General features: G+C 39.4%; 1 protein-coding gene and 3 non-coding genes across 6 annotated transcripts in view; all 4 read left to right on the top strand.

Moving 5' to 3' along the window:
- KANSL2 (KAT8 regulatory NSL complex subunit 2) overlaps positions 1-20,346 on the top strand; it is a 20,800-nt gene extending 454 nt beyond the window's left edge. Inside the window, exons 2-10 of one of the 3 annotated variants that reach the window (XM_006091493.3) lie at positions 300-558; positions 1,531-1,709; positions 2,700-2,814; positions 7,351-7,514; positions 7,740-7,906; positions 8,932-9,028; positions 13,013-13,266; positions 18,828-18,947; positions 19,616-20,346. In XM_006091493.3, the coding sequence (XP_006091555.1) occupies positions 308-558; positions 1,531-1,709; positions 2,700-2,814; positions 7,351-7,514; positions 7,740-7,906; positions 8,932-9,028; positions 13,013-13,266; positions 18,828-18,947; positions 19,616-19,747 (1,479 nt within the window). In that variant the 5' untranslated portion in view covers positions 300-307 and the 3' untranslated portion in view covers positions 19,748-20,346. Of the gene's footprint in view, positions 1-213; positions 559-1,530; positions 1,710-2,699; positions 2,815-7,350; positions 7,515-7,739; positions 7,907-8,931; positions 9,029-13,012; positions 13,267-18,827; positions 18,948-19,615 lie in introns of all 3 variants that reach the window. The other 2 variants (XM_023756319.1, XM_023756320.1) reach the window with 2 other exon arrangements.
- On the top strand, positions 9,119-9,255 carry LOC111826634. The gene has a single exon (XR_002829988.1). It is a non-coding gene; the product is annotated as a small nucleolar RNA SNORA2/SNORA34 family (small nucleolar RNA).
- Positions 18,177-18,310, top strand: LOC111826635. The gene has a single exon (XR_002829989.1). It is a non-coding gene; the product is annotated as a small nucleolar RNA SNORA2/SNORA34 family (small nucleolar RNA).
- Positions 19,285-19,421, top strand: LOC111826636. Its single transcript, XR_002829990.1, has one exon. It is a non-coding gene; the product is annotated as a small nucleolar RNA SNORA2/SNORA34 family (small nucleolar RNA).
- Positions 20,347-21,097: the final 751 nt, after the last annotated feature.

The raw sequence follows: 21,097 nt of genomic DNA, 5'->3' as shown, positions 1-21,097 counted from the left end.
CTTTCCCGGAAAAAGTTTCCATCATATCAAAGAGCGTAGCAGAGCGACACAAAAGCACCGGTGCTTCTCTTAATACGCGGCTCAGTTTTTACAAAATGGTCGCCCGAGCGCTAGGGTGTGTGGGAGCTGCGGGCCGCAGAGGGAGAGTAGTAGTTGAGGCTGATTCCCTAACGCCCGAGGAGAGGTACGGAGAGAGTCTTGTCTGCCCTTTAGAAACTTACTCGCGGTCCGCCCGGCTCTTGCGGAGGAGGAATTTGGACGAGAGTCGGGGCCTTTTGACCTTTTGTGTGGCCCTGCAGGCTTTGGTATGAACAGGATTCGGATCCACGTCTTGCCGACCAATCGAGGGAGGATCACCCCGGTTCCCAGGCCTCAGGAGCCCCTCTCCTGCTCCTTCACTCACCGCCCATGCTCGCAGCCTCGCCTGGAGGGACAGGAGTTTTGCATTAAGCATATCCTTGAAGACAAGAATGCTCCTTTCAAGCAATGTAGTTACATATCGACGAAGAATGGGAAAAGATGCCCCAGTGCTGCCCCAAAGCCTGAGAAGAAAGATGGGTATATATGTGCAGACATTCTTTAACGTGAGGGTGGAATGGGGTATCCTGCGGGCTCGGACGTAACTGCTGAGTTTTTAGCCCACGTGCTTCTAACACTGGGATTATGAATAACATATCCTTGGAAAAGAAAAAAAATTGGTGAACACTGGAAGGATACCATTTTCAATTGGGTCACTCAGATCTTCTCTTTGGATCGTTTGCCCTTACCTTTAAAGGGATAATCTGGGTCCTTGACTCTTGGCCATTTCTGAACCTTATTAAATATGCAAAATGTGTATTCTGGGAAAGGCTTCATAGCTTCCATTACGTACAAAGATATCCACGTGGAGCATAACTTGGGTAGATCATTCTGCATATAACTTTTTAAAATTGTGTGTGACATCTTATTACTATGTATTAATACTGAAGTAAACTGGAGAGTTGTCTTCCAGAACCAATTTTGAAAGATGAAAGTGGATTTCTTTGGTTTGTTGAGATTGTCAGAATGTTTTGTTTGGTGGATAGAGCACTAGATTATGCTACCTGCATTTCCCTTTAGTAAAACCAAATGAGTTGGTCTTGGGCCAGTTAAATTATTCTGCCTCACTTGACTTTTAAATATTTGTAAATGAAGATAATGGTTATTTTATTTTATTTATTTTTTAAAATATATTTTTATTTCACAGAGGAAGGGAGAGCGGGAGAGAGATTGAAACAAAAATGATGAGAGTGAAAAATTTATTGGCTACCTCCTGCATGCCCTCTATTGGGGATTAAGCCTGCAACCCGGGCATGTGCCCTTGACCGGAATCAAACCCAGGACCCTTCAGTCCACAGGCTGACGCTCTATCCACTGAGCCAAACCCGCTAGGACAAGATAACGGTTATTTTAATTTCCTAAAAATGATCTAAACATCAGTGAGTAATGAAAATAATTGAACTTTTTCAAGAAAGAACCTATCTGAATATAAAATGTTAATTGTCTCCTTAGGGTGTCCTTCTGTGCTGAACATGCCCGTAGGAACGCACTGGCACTTCATGCTCAAATGAAGAAGGCCACTCCAGGGCCTGTGGGTGAAGCACTCTTGTGCCAGCTGAGCTCGTACGCTAAGACAGAGCTGGGGCCTCAGACTCCGGAAAGTAGTCGCAGTGAAGCCAGCCGAATTCTGGGTAAGGATATTCTCTCCTAGAATGAAAAAGGAGGAAGAAAGGTAACAAGAACTTACTGGTTTTAGCACAGTATATGGTCCTTGATAATACAATACTATTAATTCACTAGAGGCTCAATGCACGAAATTTGTGCAAGAGTAGGCCTTCCTTCCCCAGGCTTCCTTCCCCGGACTTCTCTCCGGCCCTCGGCAGGCACCCGGGATTGGGGCTTCCCTCCCAGCCCTGGCTTTGTCCGGAAGGTCGTCCAGTCTAATTAGCATATTATGCTTTTATTATTATAGATTGGCAAATTGTTGAGATTCTAGGATTGCTATGTTATTTACCAATTCTTTTCAGTTTTAAGTAGTGTGTGCTGTGCAGAGCCAGCACAGCCAAGGGTTCGGTGAGCCTGAGGGGTGGGGGGTGCGAAGGATTAAAGAAAAGACAGACAAAGAGAATAAACTGGGGCTCAGTGGATCTCCTGTGCCTGGCTGAGGCCACAGAGAGAGATCCAGAGGGCAAGCTGATGCTTATTTTATAGCCAGAGGTAAACAAGGTAGTGGTCACCATAGTTACAATGTTCTTGTGAGTTTCACTTGTTTGGGCAGCACTTTTTATAGCCAGAGTAAACAAGGTAGTGGTCACCATAGTTACAATGTTCTTGTGAGTTTCACTTGTTTTGGCAGCACTTGCTGCACCTCCCAGAGCCCATTAGCTACCTTGGATGGATCTGGGGAGCTTCATAAGGTCAAGCCTCGCTCCCTAGAGTGTGCTTAGGTTTCCTTTCCTGAGTTTATGACTGTTTTCTTCATTGCTCTTTTTATACATACCATCTTTGCTAGGTAAGGTAATTTTAGGAAACAAAAATAATTTTGAGTTGGACCTTGTCTGTTTGAGGGCATAGTTAACTCAATTTTAAGATTTGGGTCGATGTGTTAAGTAACCTAGTTTTGTGTGGTGGAGTTACAGAGGTGGGAAGTCTTAATGGCTGCTGTCCCTTCCTTGCCTCAGATGAAGACAGCTGGAGTGATGGGGAGCAGGAACCCATTACTGTGGATCAGACATGGAGAGGTGACCCTGACAGTGAAGCTGATAGCATAGACAGTGATCAAGAAGATCCCTTGAAGTAAGTTGTAATTCCACATAGGCTTTTAAATATTTTATGTAGTTAGTACATGGAATGTAGTACTGCATACTGTTAAAAGATGAATAACCTAAAAGGGCTGAAGAAAGCTTAGCTGTTTGTGAGCAGAAACAGATTCTGTAAATTAAAGTGTCATGATTCATCATCATTTCACTTTGAAGCAGGATTTGATTCTTTTTTAGAGGTCTTGTAATTTGGGAAAACTTTTGGACATCTAATTCTACACCTGAGTAAGGATAGGAGAGAAAATAGGAAATTTCTTGGACATAGGAGGGTTGAGAAATGCTTAGATTGGTTAGAGAAGAGGAAATTAATGTGAATTCTTTTTTTAAAATATATTTTTATTGATTTCAGAGAGGAAGGAAGAGGGGGAGAGAGATAGAAACATCCATGATGAGAGAGAATCATGGATCAGCTGCCTCCTGCAAGTCCCCCACTGGGGATCGAGCCCACAACCCACGCATGTGCCCTTGACAGGAATCGAACCTGGGAACCTATCCACTGAGCCAAACTGGCTAGGGCGTGAATGCATTCTTGGCGTAAACCTCAGGAATAATAAAGTGATTGTATTTGAAAAGCTACATTTGCAAAGTTACATCTTACGGGTTGTTTTTTTTTTTTTTCTTAAAGAAAAATGAAAAGATGTTTCAAGAATATCCTTTGGTTTCATGCCTAAGAGAGAGAAACTTACTTAGAAACCAAGATGTGAGTAATCAGTCTAATTATATCTTACTGTGGTTTCTCTCTTCACTGAACCCATATTCATTTTAGGAGTTGTAGAAACATAAAAGCATTCAGCATTGCTACTCCTCTAAGTCTCATATTGCTATGTCTCATGGTTTAGTTTAGTTTGCCTGTTTTTTCTTTCTTTTCTGACTTCTGTTTCTTAGCACTTCCCACTGACAATTTAGGTCAATGGTTCTCAACCTTGGCTGCACATTAGAATCACCTGGGAATCTTTTTAAAATCCTGATTTCTAATGTGCAGTCAAGGTTGAGAACCACTGATTTAGGTGCAAGGATGTAAATAATGGAAGGAGTAATGAATTTCTAGACTAGACTGTTGAACTTCAATTCTTAGAGTTTTCTTCATTACCTTGGATTCTGAGGTTTATTAGAAGTCATTTAGGGTTACATTTTTCTGAGTAGATTTTAATCTATTTCTCTTGAGTAATTTCAGTATAGTTAGCAATTCCGAAATACTTTTTTGGAAAGTCCATCTAAGTAGTTTGAGAAGGAATGTTTGTTTTCTTTCACGGTAATTTTATATCAAGCATATTTTTTATTTTATTTTTCATTGTGCTTCTACAAATGCCAAACTTGCTGCATTGAAGAGGTGTGTGCTGTCTAGGGTCACAAAGTTTTTAAAAGGTCCAGAAGCTTGATTTTATTATTAATAATCTAGAGATCAGTGTCTAGGGGATACAGTCATATGAATATAACTTACAAGAGACTGCTTTATCAACTAAAATATCAGTTATGTGAGAAATATAAGTGTTAAAAGGATTAGGTACTCAATGTCAGTTTCTCCTAAAAGGAACATCCAAAGGGAAAAATAAAGCTCCAAATATGTGCAGCAATTAGGCAATGAAATACAAGGCTGTTTTTAAAATACATTTTTATTGATTTCAGAGAGGGAGAGAGAAACATCAATGATGAAAGAGAATCATTGATCGGCTGCCTCCTACTGGCGATTGAGCCAGCAACCCGGGCAAGTGCCCTTGACTGGAATCAAACCTGGGATCCTTCATCCACAGGCTGGTGCTCTATCCACTGAGCCAAACCAGCTAGGGCAAGGCTTCTTTTTTTTTAAATATTTTTTTTACAGAGAGGAAGAGAGAGGGATAGAGAGTTAGAAACATCGATGAGAGAGAAACATCGATCAGCTGCCTCCTGCACACTCCCTACTAGGTATGTGCCTGCAACCAAGGTACATGCCCTTGACCGGAATCGAACCCGGGACCTTTCAGTCCGCAGGCTGACACTCTATCCACTGAGCCAAACCGGTTAGGGCAAGGGCAAGGCTTTTTTTAATCCTACGAAGAGTATTATCCAAAATAAATTTAGGCTCTTTAAAATATATGCATTTTTAGGAATGTAAATAGAGTTGGTAAATGTCTGCTCATAATTTATTAATATGGTTACATATTACTATCTTGTTATATATATATTTTAAAATATATTTTTATTGTGAATTTCAGAGAGGAAGGGATAGGGAGGGAGAGGTAGAAACATCAGTGATAAGAGAATCAGTGATTGGCTGCCTCCTGCACACCCCACATTGGGAATTGAGCCTGCATGTGCCCCTACTGGGAATCAAACTGACCTCCTGATTCATAGGTTGACATTTAACCACTGAGCAACGGTGGCTGGGCTATCTTATTATATTTAATACAAGTGTTTATTTAATGAAATTCTTTTAAAATTCATTTTTGGTGTCAGTGTTGGTCATAACTGGGGCCACTTTTTGAATCATTAACAATTTACAGCATATATCTTCACTTGATTGTTTCAGAAAGGCTACTGTTTGTATTTTTGATGATGTCATTAGAGATTTATCCTAACTACAATTACTGTTGTCATAGTCATCGTCCCCCCACAACCCTTTGTAGATAGATATCTTTGTGATTTGCCTCAAAGTAACCATTTACTTAATTGCTTTATAAAAAGTAATCTTTAAAAGCTCATTTATAGCAATATCTAGGACTGATGAAGTTTCAGCTTAAGAATAATTAGTAAATTTTTCTTTAACTTTTTATTTTATTTTTTTATTTTTCTTCTTTAATCCTCACTTGAGGATATATTTTCACTGATTTGACAGAGAGAGAGAGACAGACAGACAGACAGACAGACAGACAGACAGACATCAATCAGTTGCCATCTATATATGCCCCAACCAGGGGTCAAACCCGCAACCTAGGTACTTGCCCTGAACGAACAGCACTCCAACCAACTGACCACTCAGCCATAGCAGGAATGTATTTTTTTTTTAAATCTATTTTTATTGCCGAAACCGGTTTGGCTCAGTGGATAGAGCGTCGGCCTGCCGAAACCGGTTTGGCTCAGTTCCGGTCAAGGGCATGTACCTGGGTTGCAGGCCCATCCCCAGTGGGGGATGTGCAGGAGGCGGCTGGTCGATGTTTCTCTCTCATCGATGTTTCTCACTCTCTGTCTCTCTCCCTTCCTCTGTGAAAATCAATAAAATATATTAAAATATATAGATAAATATTTTGAAGGATTTCAGAAAGGAGAGTAAAGGGAGAGAGAGATATTAGACGATATTTAATAAGCAGTCATGTGCTGATACAATCACCCTATTAACAGAAATCTTTTTTTTTTAAAATATATTTTATTGATTTTTTACAGAGAGGAAGGGAGAGGGATAGAGAGTTAGAAACATCGATGAGAGAGAAACATCGACCAGCTGCCTCCTGCACACCTCCTACTGGGGATGTGCCCGCAACCAAGGCACATGCCCTTGACCGGAATTGAACCTGGGACCTTTCAGTCCGCAGGCCGACGCTCTATCCACTGAGCCAAACCGGTTTGGCTAACAGAAATCTTTGATAAGAATCATCAGTTTCCTCCTGCACGCCCCCTACTGGGGATCAAGCCTGCAACCTTGGCATGTGCCCTTGACTGGAATTGAACCCGGGACCCTTCAGTCCACAGGCCAACGCTCTATCTACTGAGCCAAACCACCTAGGGCAGGAATGTATTTTTAAATTAGAAGTTATAATTCTTTTGTACTTTAATTAAAATATATTAGCACATTAAGCGCCACGTCAGTCACCGGTGACTGACACTATACTTTCCGTCTGGACCTCGTCAGTCACTGGGGCTGCCAGCTGCCAGCATATCGGTGAAATCGGGTATCTCGGGCTAAACGGAAAGGAAGACAAAATAGGCCTGGCGCTTAACGTGTTAAGATACATGCTACAGCAAACTGAGCACTTTCAGGTTGTCCTTTTAAGTGGTTTTTCTGTATTATTAGATGGAATAAGAATGTAGGTTAATAAATTTTGAGTAAACATAATGCAAATAACTGGGAAAAATAATGAAACATCTTCCCTTCCTCATATGGTGAGATTATCAGCCGTGGGCAAACTACGGCCCACGGGCTGGATCCGGCCCGTTTGAAATGAATAAAACTAAAAAAAAAAAAAAAGACCGTACCCTTTTATGTAATGATGTTTACTTTGAATTTATATTAGTTCACACAAACACTCCATCCATGCTTTTGTTCCGGCCCTCCGGTCCAGTTTAAGAACCTATTGTGGCCCTCGAGTCAAAAAGTTTGCCCACCCCTGTACTAGATCATACATTAGTGTCAATTCTTAAAGATTTGTTTCTTTTTTATATATAACAACTTGAATGGTAAAAAGATTTCTGTTAATAAGGTGATTGTATCAGCACTGACTGCTTATTAAATATCGTCTAATATCTACCTTTTTCTCTTTTTAAGCTTGGGTTTTATTATTGTGTTTTCTTATGCACTGCTGGGAATTTTCTATTCCAGACATGCTGGTGTCTACACAGCTGAAGAAGTGGCCCTGATTATGCGTGAGAAATTAATTCGTTTACAGTCTTTGTACATTGATCAGTTTAAACGACTTCAGCATCTGCTCAAAGAGAAGAAGCGTCGTTACTTACATAATCGGAAAGTGGAACATGAAGCTCTAGGCAAGTTGCAACAACCTATTGTAGGTTCAACATGTGAACCCACATGTTGTTAGTAGTTACATTTATCTCTGTTGGTATCTGGAGTGGAGGAGACAGAGGTTCCTGATTTGCTTTTGAAACTGCCTATCTTATGGCCCAAGATTTTTCTGTTCACTTGTTAATTTGGAGACTAGCCCTTGTTTGGTTGCTTGGCAAATAACATCTTGACTGTTGTTGACTCTCCAGGTAGTAGTCTCCTGACTGGCCCAGAGGGACTATTGGCCAAAGAACGAGATAACTTAAAGCGTCTAAAATGTCTTCGGAGGTATCGTCAGCGCTATGGAGTAGAAGCCTTACTACATAGGCAGCTGAAGGAACGCAGAATGCTGGCCACAGATGGTGCTGCCCAACAGGTAATTTGTGTATATACTTCTAAGGTTTATAAATTTGCTTCCTTTATAAAGTAATTGTCCAAGCACTGTGGTACAGTCTTGGCTCTGACATCTGACTTATTGGACGTGGGGTATATTGAAAAGAGCACTTAGCCCTAACCGGTTTGGCTCAGTGGATAGAGCGTCGGCCTGCGGACTGAAGGGTCCCAGGTTCAATTCCGGTCAAGGGCATGTACCTTGGTTGTGGGCACATCCCCAGTAGGAGGTGTGCAGGAGGCAGCTGGTCGATGTTTCTCTCTCATCGATGTTTCTAACTCTCTATCCCTCTCCCTTGCTCTCTGTAAAAAATCAAAATATATTAAAAGAAAAAAGAAAAGAGCACTTACCTGGAAGTCCAGAGACGTAGGTTCTAGTCTCAGTTTTCTTCTGACCAGTACTGTGCCTGCACTGATAACTTCTCTGGGCCTCTATTCCCATCTGCAAATTGAGGGGTTGCCACAGATTTCTCAGTTCTTTGGTTCAGAAATAGGCACAGGTTAAGCCCACTTTCCTTGGGAATCGTGTTTTAGAAGGCAGGAAAATAGGTAGAATAATAGCAATGAATGTTGGGAAGTAAGGTTGATAGGAGCAGAATTAAGTGATCACTTAAATTTTTTTCTCAGGCCCTTGGTCTCTGCTTCAATAAGAGTAATTTCATTTCTGTGTTTTATTTGTTGAAGTTTCACATACGATTACAATTTTGAGAAGGGTTCTGCTAAAAGTTAAAATAGTTTGAAAATCATTAGTCTGTATCGCACTTTCAGAATATGGAGGGGTAAGATTCAAATTAGGGTTGATTCATTTGTACATGAGATTTTAAAAATTATTTTTTTACATCGTATTGGTGAATACATTTAAATGTTGAATTTTTTAGCTTTTAAAGATGTACCTTTCTTATATTTTATAACTAAGTATTCTCATACATAATTGGTTGTATGTTCTTTTGTGGGCGTATTGGTTGTGTTTTTTTATTTGTTTTTTTACTTACCTGTTTTTTTCCATTTTAGGCCCATACCACTCGTTCCAGTCAGAGGTGCTTGGCCTTTGTGGATGATGTTCGTTGTTCTAATCAGTCTCTTCCAATGACCAGACACTGCATTACTCGTATCTTTTTACTTTGTTCAGTTTGCTAGCTAGACCAAAAGGCTAGTGGGAGACACTGATAGTTGCTCAGTTGAAGGTCTTTGATATCCTTTGGCCCTGAATCAAGGCCAGCAGTTTGCTGAAGCTGCTGGTTTCAAGCAGGAGCCTAAAGAAATGTCTTTCTATGGTCTGTTGGCCATTTCAGAACTTAGGAAATGTAATGGTCAATTCATTAGAAAGAAACATCTGAGTCATTGGTGATAGATATGGGCTAATATTTATTTGTAGTCAGTTAATACTGGGATTCCAGATACAGAGGTTCCTGCTTTAACTTGTTTATTAGAATTATAATACTGTTAAATCCAGTTATAATTAAAAAAAAAATTGTGGGTGTTCTACCAATAACAAAGGACAATTCTGAACTGTGAGCTTCCTTTGAGTATTATCCTTTTGTATGGTTAGTGCTCTTAACTTGTATTTTTAGACTTCATTCAAATTGGAAACTTACTTTTTCCAAAAATTTGATAATTACTCCCCAGTTAATTTGCTTTTGAACCATCAGAGCATCATTTGATTCTGCTGTGGGACTACATTTACTATCGGGCTACCAAACTGTACTGTTTATTGTGAAAGTACATTTTATATGGACACTGATTGAGAAAGTGACTTTCACTGTAAAAGCTTTTGTTAAGTCTGATTATTATATGAAAGGCATAAATCTTGCTGGATTTCAGTTGTCTGGCAAGAGATAAAACACTGAAAAGTAAAATATTTTTTCAATAGGAAGAGGAGAACCTTCCCTGGTCTTTTGAAAGGAAAACTGACTGACTTTTCTGCTCTTTTTGAAAAATCTTTTACCAATTTATTAATTATTGCAACAACAAATGTCTGCTAAAGGATTGTTGTCCTTAATGTATAAAATCTTGTGCAAAGTAATAACTGAAATTAAATTCTCAAAACTTAATTGGTTAAAGGCAATCTTTGGACAGATTTAAAAAGAAGTAGTTGATAGTTTAATAGTGCTTATACTCTAAATCAGGGGTGGGCAAACTTTTTGACCCGAGGGCCACAATGGGTTCTTAAACTGGACCGAGGGCCGGAACAAAAGCATGGATGGAGTGTTTGTGTGAACTAATATAAATTCAAAGTAAACATCATTACATAAAAGGGTACGGTCTTTTTCTTTTTAGTTTTATTCATTTCAAACGGGCCGGATCCGGCCCGAGGGCCGTAGTTTGCCCACGGCTGCTCTAAATAAATAGGAAATAAAACAAATGTTTTAATCCATAAGTTTGATGCTTATATATATGATTTTTAATGAGTGAATTTTAAAAGTTGGTGACAGTGTGGTAAAATGGACCCTCTAAGGGCTGCCAGTGGGAATATACAGTGTTACAGGCTTTTTATAAAGCAGTTTGACTATCCATATTCTTTAATATGTTACTATCACCTCTGTGAATTTATTTAAGGAGATAATTAAATATAGGACCAGTGTTACATAAAATTTCTCTAATTTGAGACTTAAAATTTTCAGAGATGAGGAAAAAATTATGATACAAAATAATAGTAATATGTTATCATTAAACATTTAATAAACTTTATGAATGATATGGGAAAACATTTGATAATAACGAAAATAGGATATGGGATTCTGTAGAGTATGTTTTAACTACATGGAACTAAATACTAGGAGGAAGTTTAATAGATATGTGACTATTTTTGGATGGTGTGGTTATGAATGCCCTTTTTCCTCTGCTTTGTACTTCTCAGGTTTTCTTCAGTCAGTTTGAATTACTTTATAAGGCAAAAAACTAATTTACAGGTATCAAAGTAGTTTAGATTGTACTTGTAGTATAGGCGTGGGGAACCTTTTCTGCTAAGGGTCATTTGGATATTTATAACATCATCCGTGGGCCATACAAAATTATCAACTTAAAAATTTGCCTGCTTTTGGTTAAATATATAATGATTTCGTGGGCCTTTTATGGCCTGCGGATTGGATGTTCCCCACCCATTATAGTACTATACTCAGTTTATTAGAATATTAATATTTTAAAAAGCAAAGTTGAAAATGAAATGTATTTGAAAAGAGAAGTATTTTTTCTTTTGTGTTCTTTTCTTTTTCATTCCATAGTTGCCTAAGTCACTTACCCTTCCTTAAGTCCTTATCCCAGAGAAAGATTCGACTGCCATTGGTGACCTGTTAACTCTTTACTCTGGTCTAATGGAGACAGCCCTGGACTGAAAGTAAAGGATGCAGACTCTAGTTGTAGGTCAACCATTCCCTTCTCTTTGTCTTTGTTGTCCCCAGCTGAAAGAAAGGGGTGGGTGAGGATGGGGGGAGGATTTTTCCAGGATATGTGGTATTAAATAAGAGACTTATGAAAGTCATTTAAATTCCAAGAAAAATACTGTGATTAAAGCATTTAATGGATTAACATTTTAAATATTGAAAATTTAAATTAGATTGGGGTTTTCTTAAGCACATAGAGACTGCAAATCTGTTCCCATCAGATTCATATGTTTGTTCATTTGATCATTCATTTTCATTTAATATTTATTTATTTTGTACCATTATTCCTTTAGAGATTCTCATCTGGGAGTCATTTTGACCCGTCTGGCAATGTGTGAAGGCATTTTGCTTGTCATAACTCAGATGAAGGTGCTACTGACATCTAGTGGGTAGAGGCTAAGAATGCTGCTGAACACTCTACAATGCCCAGGACGGCCAGTAATGTCATTAGTGCCAAGGTTGTGAAACCCTGTCTTAGCATCATGAAAGAAATGGCTTTATTAAAGAATTTTTATTTGGTTTAAAAATTACAATGTGCATTAGATTTTTTAGTTTTTAAAAATTACCTTAACATTCCCCCCCCCAATTTATTTATTAACTAGAGGCCTGATGCACAAAATTTGTGCAAGGGGCTTGGCCTTCACAGCCCTGGCTGCCTCCATCCTTGCAGCCCCGGCTTTGTCCGGAAGGTTGTCCAGACGGTCGTCCTGCTGTTTGGTCTAATTAGCATATTAGCTCTTTATTATATAGGAATTATATAGGATTACACTTGACATTCAATAATCCTGGACACAATCAGCTTATAGAAAATTGTGCTTTCGTACTTAAAAATAAGCCTAAATTTAAAATAGGAAAATAACCATACAGTTAGGATTTTCAGAAATGATAACACTTGTGTAAAATGTGCTTTGTACAGTAACTTGAACTGGAATTTTATTTGATCTGATTATGATTTCAATTTTGATTCATCCTACAGAGCTTCTTTGTCAACTTGGAAATAATCCTTTTCTGCTTCTAGCCTTAACATTGGCTGTCCTGTTAGAGCACCTAAGAGCATTCCTGGATTACTTTCTTTCCATGGGCTTTCATAAAATTATCATCTCTTTTCTCTTTGGGATAATAAAAGGATTCCCCAACACTACCCGCCCCCCCCCCAAAAAAGGGTATGAAAATATATTTTTACTTTCTTTCAGGATATGATAGCTAGTCACTATTATTAGAGCTTCCATTTTCTCCAGTTCCAGTTCTCTGCTGCTTTAAACAATTTTATCATGTAAGCATTTGAAAACAAGGTTTAAAAACTTTTTGTCAGTCTTCTTAACGGAGCAGAAACAACTTTGTCTCTCTTGAGTCTTGGAAGGGGTTGGTAGAGGCCTCTGCAGACTGTTTACATTTGTCATGATGTCTCTTCTGTGTAAGTGTAGATTCCTAGGATTGTTATTGCTGTTTGCTCAGCACTGTGTTTTCAAATGTTTTATAAGGGAGAACAAGATTAGTGTCTAGTTTACATGGCTAGGATCTTGAAATGGAGGTTGGGGACTAGTTTTAAATTACTGATTGAGATAGAATTAGAAAAATTGCTAACTGCATTTTGTTCTGTGTCAAATGCAACCAATTATCTTGTAGTGCAGACCTTGAGTTTTACATGGCAGACACTTGTATTTTGTACCTCCCATAGGTCCATTTTATTTCCCTTGACCGTTTTTCTGCAGATATTTGTCAGGACACGAATCAGGTTCTCTTCAAATGCTGCCAGGGGTCTGAAGAGGTACCCTGCAACAAACCAGTTCCTGTAAGCCTCTCTGAAGATCCCTGCTGCCCACTGCATTTCCAGTTGCCTCCTCAGATGTATAAGCCCGAGCAGGTACTGTCTGTGCCAGACGATCTGGAAGCCGGCCCCATGGATCTGTACTTGAGTGCTGCTGAGCTTCAGCCCACTGAGAGTTTACCTCTGGAGTTCAGTGATGTAAGTTAGAGAAGTCTGCTCTGGTTGGCCCTTGAGGCAAAGCCTTATTTATTAACTAGAGGCCCGGTGCACGAAAATTCGTGCACTCAGGTGGGGGGTCCCTCAGCCTGGCCTGCGACCTTTTGCAGACCAGGAGCCCTCGGGGGATGTCAGGCTGATGGCTTAGGCCCGCTCCCCATGTGGGGAGTGGGCCTAAGCAGCAGTCTGGCCTCCCTCTGTGGGAGGTGACCAGTGGAGTGATCAGGGGATGGCACCAGCCGGCAAGTGGCCGGTCCCGCCCCCCCCAGTCACCCCTCCGACTCCACTGGTCACCGTTGCCCGCTGGTCGCCGTCTCCTCCCTCTGCCAACTGGTCGTTCTGCAGTTTGGTCGATTTGCATATTAGGCTTTTATTTTTATAGGATGGTGAGAATAGATTAGTCTTTTGTGCTCAGGAGAATTGATAAAGTTTTTGAAATGATATATGCATGGTTGTATGTATATGTTAGCATATTCATTTAGAGACCGTTTAGATAGGCAGAAATTTTTCTGAGGGAATGGTAAGGGAAATTGTAAACTAAGGGAAGTTAGAAAATCAGGATGATGGTTGGATTTGGTGTAACAGGAAATATGCTACCCATCTACAAGGTGAGTGAGTCACCAGCATCTTAATACTGAGTTCTGATACCTACCTCTGACACTGTAAACTTGTGTTTTGGCTCCATAGTAAGGGGTTTCATTTTCAGATTAATGTGTATCACAAGAAATTACTGTAAACTTAACTTGGTTACTATTTTTCAATTTTGATGTTATTACATAATCCTGTTGTGAATGGACTAGAACAGTGATCTCACTGAGTATTTACTTTGAAATATGTACACTTCTGTCTTTTTTAGCTTGTTTGATTGGCCATAGCACATAAATCCAGCTCAGATTTTGTTTCCCTACTTAGCACTATCCTACTATTTGACTTTAGGGATCAGTTAACATCCCACCTCTGTCTTGGCACTTTGCTTATTAATCTTTAGCCTTCTGGATAAAGGTCCTTATTATTAAGATAAGTCTTTTGAATTTCATAATAGAGGTATCTTGTGTCTAACCATGACATTTAAGGGGACAAAAAGATTTGTTTAAGGGGACAAATCTAAATGGGAAATTAGGTGGAAGTAAGGTTTGGGTAGCCTCAAGATTTACTAAAAAAGATACACTAGGTCAGGGTAATGTGGCGGGGGGGGGGGGGGGATGGCATTAATTTTTCCCTCCATAATTTCTCTTCCTTTTTAGGATTATATACTGTCAATAGGTGTAAAAAGCATGGTTTTTATTACTTCATTTATAATACAATTTTTGTTATAATCCTGATTATAATTGCTCTTTAAAAAGTTTCTTTAAAAAGAAAAAATTTCTTTCACACAGATTCATGGCATATGAGAACTCGAAAGGGACCTTAGAGATTATGCATTCTGGTGTTTCCCAAACTTTTCTACTGAGATTATGTTAAAGAGAGTAAATAAGTAACTCTAAATTGAGGGGGACAGATTTTTTTTTTTTATTGCTTAAAGTATTACAAAGAGTATTACATATGTCTCCTTTTTTCCCCCCCTGACAATTCCCCAGCCTCCCCTACCCCCCAGTGTCTTATGTCCATTGGTTATGCTTATATGCATGCATACAAGTTCTTCGGTTGATCTCTTACCCCTCCCCCCTCCTGCCCCCCAACCCCCATCCAGCCTTCCGGCTGTAGTTTGACAGTCTGTTCGAGGCTGCTCTGCCTCTGTATCTATTTTTGTTCATCAGTTTATAATGGTCCTTATTATCCATAAATGAGTGAGATCATGTGGTATTTTTCTTTCATTGACTGGCTTATTTCACTTAGCATAATGCTCTCCAATTCCATCCATGCTGTTGCAAATGGTAAGAATTCCTTCCTTTTTACAGCAGCATAGTATTCCATCGTGTAGATGTACCACAGTTTTCTAATCCATTCATCTGCTGATGGGCACTTAGGCTGTTACCAGATCTTCGCTATGGTAAATTGTGCTGCTATGAACATAGGGATGCATATATCCTTTCTGATTGGTGTTTCTGGTTTCTTGGGATATATTCCTAGAAGTGGGATCACGGGGTCAAATGGGAGTTCCATTTTTAACTTTTTGAGGAAACTCCATACTGTCTTCCATAGTGGCCGCACCAGTCTGCATTCCCACCAGCAGTGCATGAGTGTTCCCTTTTCTCCGCATCCTCTCCAGCACTTGTCGTTTGTTGATTTGTTGATGATAGCCATTCTGACAGGTGTGAGATGGTACCTCATTGTTGTTTTGATTTGCATATCTCGGATGATTAGTGACTTTGAGCATGTTTTCATATGTCTCTTGGCTTCTGAATGTCCTCTTTTGAAAAGTGTCTATTTAGGTCCTTTGCCCATTTTTTGATTGGATTGTTTATCTTCCTTTTGTTAAGTTGTATGAGTTCCCTATAAATGTTGGAGATTAAATCCTTATCGGTGATAACATTGGCGAATATGTTCTCCCATGCAGTGGGCTTTGAGGGGGACAGATTTTTATCTACTCCTTAATTTTACATGTGAGGAAAACCCGAGGGGTGCTTTTATTTTTAAAACTCAGTAATATGAGGAGCTTTATAGGGTCTAAACTATAACCTAATAACCACTACATCACCAAATTCTCTTCAGATGTTAATGTAAAAACTAGTATGTGTTTTATATAGATGTACTAGATTATTAATGTTTGTTATCTGATAATTTCGAGAGCCATTTCTATTTTGATTATTTTGGTTTTCCCCTTTCACCTGTTTTGCCATGTTAGTTTTAAGTGATCTTTTCTTTCTCAAACCTTTGATAACTAGAGTTAAGAAAATATGACTGTCCCAATATCTTTGGAGATTATAGTCTTGTTTGTTCTTTGGAGAATAGTTACACAAAATATTAAAGACTGTAAGATGTGATGGTAGGCAAAACCTAACATTTAAGAAATCTTAATTTTAAAAGATTCTAAAAAATATATGCTATCAGATCTGTTCATCTTTATATTTGGCACGGATTTCTTAAAGAATATAAGAGAAAAAAGCTTTACTTTTGAGAATCCAGTGGGTTTTTAAGATGGACCTTTGTAAAACAATTAGCTATTTTAATTGATGATCTATTGTGTTTATAATAATGTTCTTTTGATGAACCACATTGGTCATTAAAAAATAGTTTTATTCTTAATCTTTGGAGGTAAATTCTCCAGAAAATTTGAAATAAAATGCAGTTTTAGAAAATAATCTTTGTCCTCCTACAAATTCTCGATATATTAGTATAAAATTTTGCTGGGAAAAAATGATTTCTTCTTTTTTTTAAATCCTCATCAGAGGATATTTTTCCATTAATTTTTAGAGAGAGGGAAAGACAAAGCAATATCTATGTGAGAGAAACACATCAATTGGTTGCCTCCTGCATGCACCCCAACCAGGGCCCGGGCCAAGGAGGATCCTACAATCCAAGGTATGTGCCCTTGACCGGAATTGAACCCAGGACCCTTTGGTCCACAGGCCAGTGCTCTGTCCACTGAGCCAAACTGGTTAGGGCAAAAACGATTTCTAAATTATGAGTTTCACTAAGCAATTTTGTTACCTGTATTGTTTTAGATATAATTTCTATAACATGTTAATAACTTTTGATAACTTCACTCAGGGGAGGGCCTGGTATGAGCTATTACTATGGGTAAAAATTCTGCACTTGATCTTAGCCAAAAGGCTGAGACACGAAAAGCATGTCATTCTGGATATTACACTTGTCTGTTTTCTGTGTTTTGATCCAAAGATGTTTGGCAAATAACCTCATAATTTATTCCTATTAACTTTGAGCTTGCTCTGTGTGTGTTTATGGTTTTTGAGATCAGAACAAAAATGGATTCTCAGAATGTTTTGATACTTGCAATTAAACATTCCTGTTATGGTAGGCTTTTCTGCTGATTATTTTTTCCTTTCTTGGTTCCTTTCTCCAATTTAGTTCTCGTTACAGACAACACTAACTATGTGAGAAAAGCCTTTTCAGTATCTATTTTCTTTTGAAAACATTTCTTGACTGTTGTCATCTTTGGAAATCTTTTGCCTCACCACTTAAATGGGTTCTTTTAAATTCCAAGTTAATTATCTATATAAAAGCCCAAGTGACCGAATGACCGTTGGACTAGTTGCTATGACATGCACTGACCATCAGGGGGCAGACACTCAACACAGGAGCTTCCCACAGTGGGGCGCCAGATGCCAGACTCATGGCTGGTGATTGCAGCTGCGGTGGCAGCACGCTGCTGAGCAACAGCGGTGGCAGGTGCAGCAGGGCTGGGATGAGTGGGAGCTGAGCAGGGCCCAGCCCGGGCTTGGGCTCTTCCCTGGCTGCCTGCTGCTTCGAGGGGGAGCCGGCCAGGCTGAGGGACTCCACCGGTGCATGAATCCATGCACCAGGCCTCTAGTTTGTATAATAATTGTGCATAGTAAAAGAATTAAAGAAAATAGTTTATTGTCTTAACCATATGAGAACACTGGTTTCTGTGGATATTTCACATCTGCAGTGAATGTATCCTTTTAGGTAGCTGATATCCTTTTCTTTGTGTTTCTGCTTAAATTAACCAGCTTTAAGTCCAGTGTTCTTTATTTACTTTTTTCAACCTTAATTGTTTTGAAGATGTGATTCAAGAAAGGGAAAGGATTTTGGACTCTAAGACGTAACCTATTTAAAAGCATGGAAATAAGTGAGCTTCTTGTGAAATTAGATTAGTGGAAACATAGACTCTCTAGAAAGTGGATTGGACATAAGGGAGTACAAACCCTTGGGTAATTTTCACTCCTAAACAGGAGAGTTTAGGGATAGCCTCTTAGAAAGTGGTGACATGCAAGTCTGTTTGACACATTGTCTGAGCCTTTGCAATGCTTTAGGCCCTGAATCAAGACCAGTGGTTTTTTTGTAGCTGTTGGTTTCAAACAGGAGCCAAGAGCAATGTCTTCCTGTGGTTTGTTGGCCATTCAGGACCCAGTGGGAATGGCCAATTCAATTGGAAGAAACATAGTCTGTAAATATAATTTTTGTTTGTTTGTTTACATTTGGATTGTTAGGTTTAAGAATCAGGAACTCAATTCTGTGGGGATAAGGACTTAACCAAAATATTATTTTGTAGCTGTTAAGAGGGACTTTGAGTTTTTTTACGTATTTATTTCTCTTCTCTCCCTTTCCCTCTTGCTCACTGGCTTGCTTTGTGGCTGTTAGGACATTAATCAAACAATCTCATATTACCCATTTTTTAAGGCAATATTTCAGTTTAATTTGTAATTATGCTGATTGGAAAATATGTTTTTTTAAGCGACTGGTGGTCCCTGCTTTATACTTGGCAGCAAGGAAAAATGCTTAGTGCTTTTGGATCTTACCCCATTTGTTGGACATTATGGGAAAGTCTTTTTTTGATTCAAGGTAGGTAAGGGGTAAGGGAAGTGTGGGAAAATTGCTTTATGGTTTGCTGAAAAATATGCCAACTTTAGCTAATTGGTTCGTTTGGTATTGCTGATATGCATTTCTCTGTCTTTTCCTAGGACTTGGATGTTGTGGGTGATGGTATGCAGTGTCCTCCTTCACCCTTGCTTTTTGACCCTTCACTAACCCTTGAAGATCATTCAGTCAAAGACACTGCTGAAGGCCCAGTGGATACTTTGGCAAGTGAAGAACAACCCGGCCAGGCTTCCCTCATGTAGCCATGCAGCCAGGCAGAGGGTTCCCTGCTGGCTGTGCTAGCATGTACTCCCAGAGAGTGAGTGGGGATGTCATCACACGGAGACTGTAAAGGTGTCCCAGATGGTAGTTCTCCAGATAGGCTCTTAGAAATCCCGGTTTTCATATCTCAGCAGGACACATTTATTTAGTTAGCTCGACAAGGAATCTAGGTACATTGTTCCTTTTAAGGCAGAGTTCAGCACTGGAATTGTTTTCATCATAGGGTAAGGATAAGTAATGTGATTTGGTTTCTTTCTCTGAGCCTTGGGTGGGATACAAATGGCCCTGACTGAAGACCAGCACTTATACTATAGCTGTTGGTTTCAAGCAGAGGCCCAAAGGACCATCTTCCTGTGATCTGTTGGTTGTTCTGGAAATTCAGCACAGAATGGCTGTTTCATTTGGAAGAAACAACCCACAGCTCTCCCTGCCATTGGGAGTCTTAGGAATGCTTCAAGAAATGACAAGTTTGGGGAAGAGCAACTGTCCAGTATTATTTTATTTCTGCTGTCTTGTTCTTGTTGCTACGATACATGGGCATTGATAAGTTAGATTCACGCTTCAGACCACAACAAATGAATTTGTAACCAAGGTAACTTTCTTTTAACAGGGCCAGATGCAGATGGCCGGAGATGGGTGCAGATCGCAGGGATCTCGAAATTCTGAGAAAGCCTCTGCACCATTGCCTCAAAGTGGAGTGGCGACTGCAAACGGGAAGCCAGAACACAGTTCTATCAGTTGATTGTTTGGGGAACCGTTTGACTTTGGAGGATTTGAATTTCCCATTCTTTAAACAAGTATTTCTGACCTCTCTAAAGGACAACCCAGACTGCTTTGTTTTCCTTCTGGGTTATTGAGTGCTATAGTCAAACATACACCAAATTTGGGGGGCAGGGACCAGTAGTAGTGTTTAAAAGTTGTGTCTTCCCGCTCTGGGCGAGGAAGAAAGATAGGTGAATCTTGTCAGAGCTGCTGGGATCGAGCAAGTATTTGGGACTCTGTGCCATGAGAAGAGACATCTTGGTAAGGGGATTTCCAGAGTCTTTAAGTGGGAGTTGTGCACCCCTGGGATATTGATGGACCCAGTGTCTGGCCATTGCTATCTAGCAGTTTGTGTTTTAGCCTTTTCTCACCTCTCACCTAGTTGGGGATTCTGAACTCCCTTCCTCCCCAATAAACTCTGACCTATAACTTCAGAAAATAGCCCACAGGACTGGGTCCTCCTTAACCATCCATCTTCAACCTATGTAAATTTCTGTAGTGACTATCCTAATGTAAGATGCCATAAAAAGTTATTGTATATAGTTTCTATTAAATATTAAAATGTTATGAAAATATAAATCACTTGAATGCATGTTTTATTTGTATTTGAGAGAAAATATATAACATATATATATATAATTTGGGTGGTGGTCCTTAGGGAGCTGTTTCTGATGGGAAAGGGAAAATAGGACAAATCCCAAGAAGTAAATACACTTTCAGTAACTTACTTTAGTTTTGGTTTGCAGGATAAGATAAAGATCTGTTAGAAGTAAATGGAAAGGGGTAGGACCTCCCTATTAAAGCTTACCAGTTCCAAATATCTTCCTTTCCACTCTCCTCTGTGCCCCCTACTTCTACTCCCATTTCTCTTTCACAATGCCTGATTATCATTTTAAAGTTCTGTAGGACTAGGAATGTATATCCATAAACATGTATCTTTAACCATCCATCTTCTATGTAAATGTATGTAAATTACATATGTATATGTATATGAATATATAAAACTCCCGGAGAAGTTGGATCTGGTGCTGGGTCACAGATAGGCATAAGTTGTCCAGATCTTATAAAAGTTACTTGTTTTGTTTGTTTAAGAGAGGGGAATGGAGAGGGAATGAGGAAAAAGAAACATTGATGTGAGAGTGGAACATCAGTCAGCTGCCTCCTGCACGCCCGCTACCTGGGATAGAGCCCACAACCCAGGCATATGCCCTGACCAGAAATGGAACCAGCAATCTTGTGCACAGGATGGCACCCAACCAACTGAGCCATACCTGCCAGGGCTATCAAGATCATTTTGATGAATCGAAGGGTAAAGTTAAAATAAAAATTT

Source organism: Myotis lucifugus, unplaced genomic scaffold (assembly GCF_000147115.1).
Source record: "Myotis lucifugus unplaced genomic scaffold, Myoluc2.0 scaffold_91, whole genome shotgun sequence".
NCBI lineage: Eukaryota > Metazoa > Chordata > Mammalia > Chiroptera > Vespertilionidae > Myotis > Myotis lucifugus.
The sequence above is the reverse complement of the archived record's forward strand: the minus strand, read 5'-3'. Positions and strand labels throughout refer to the sequence as shown.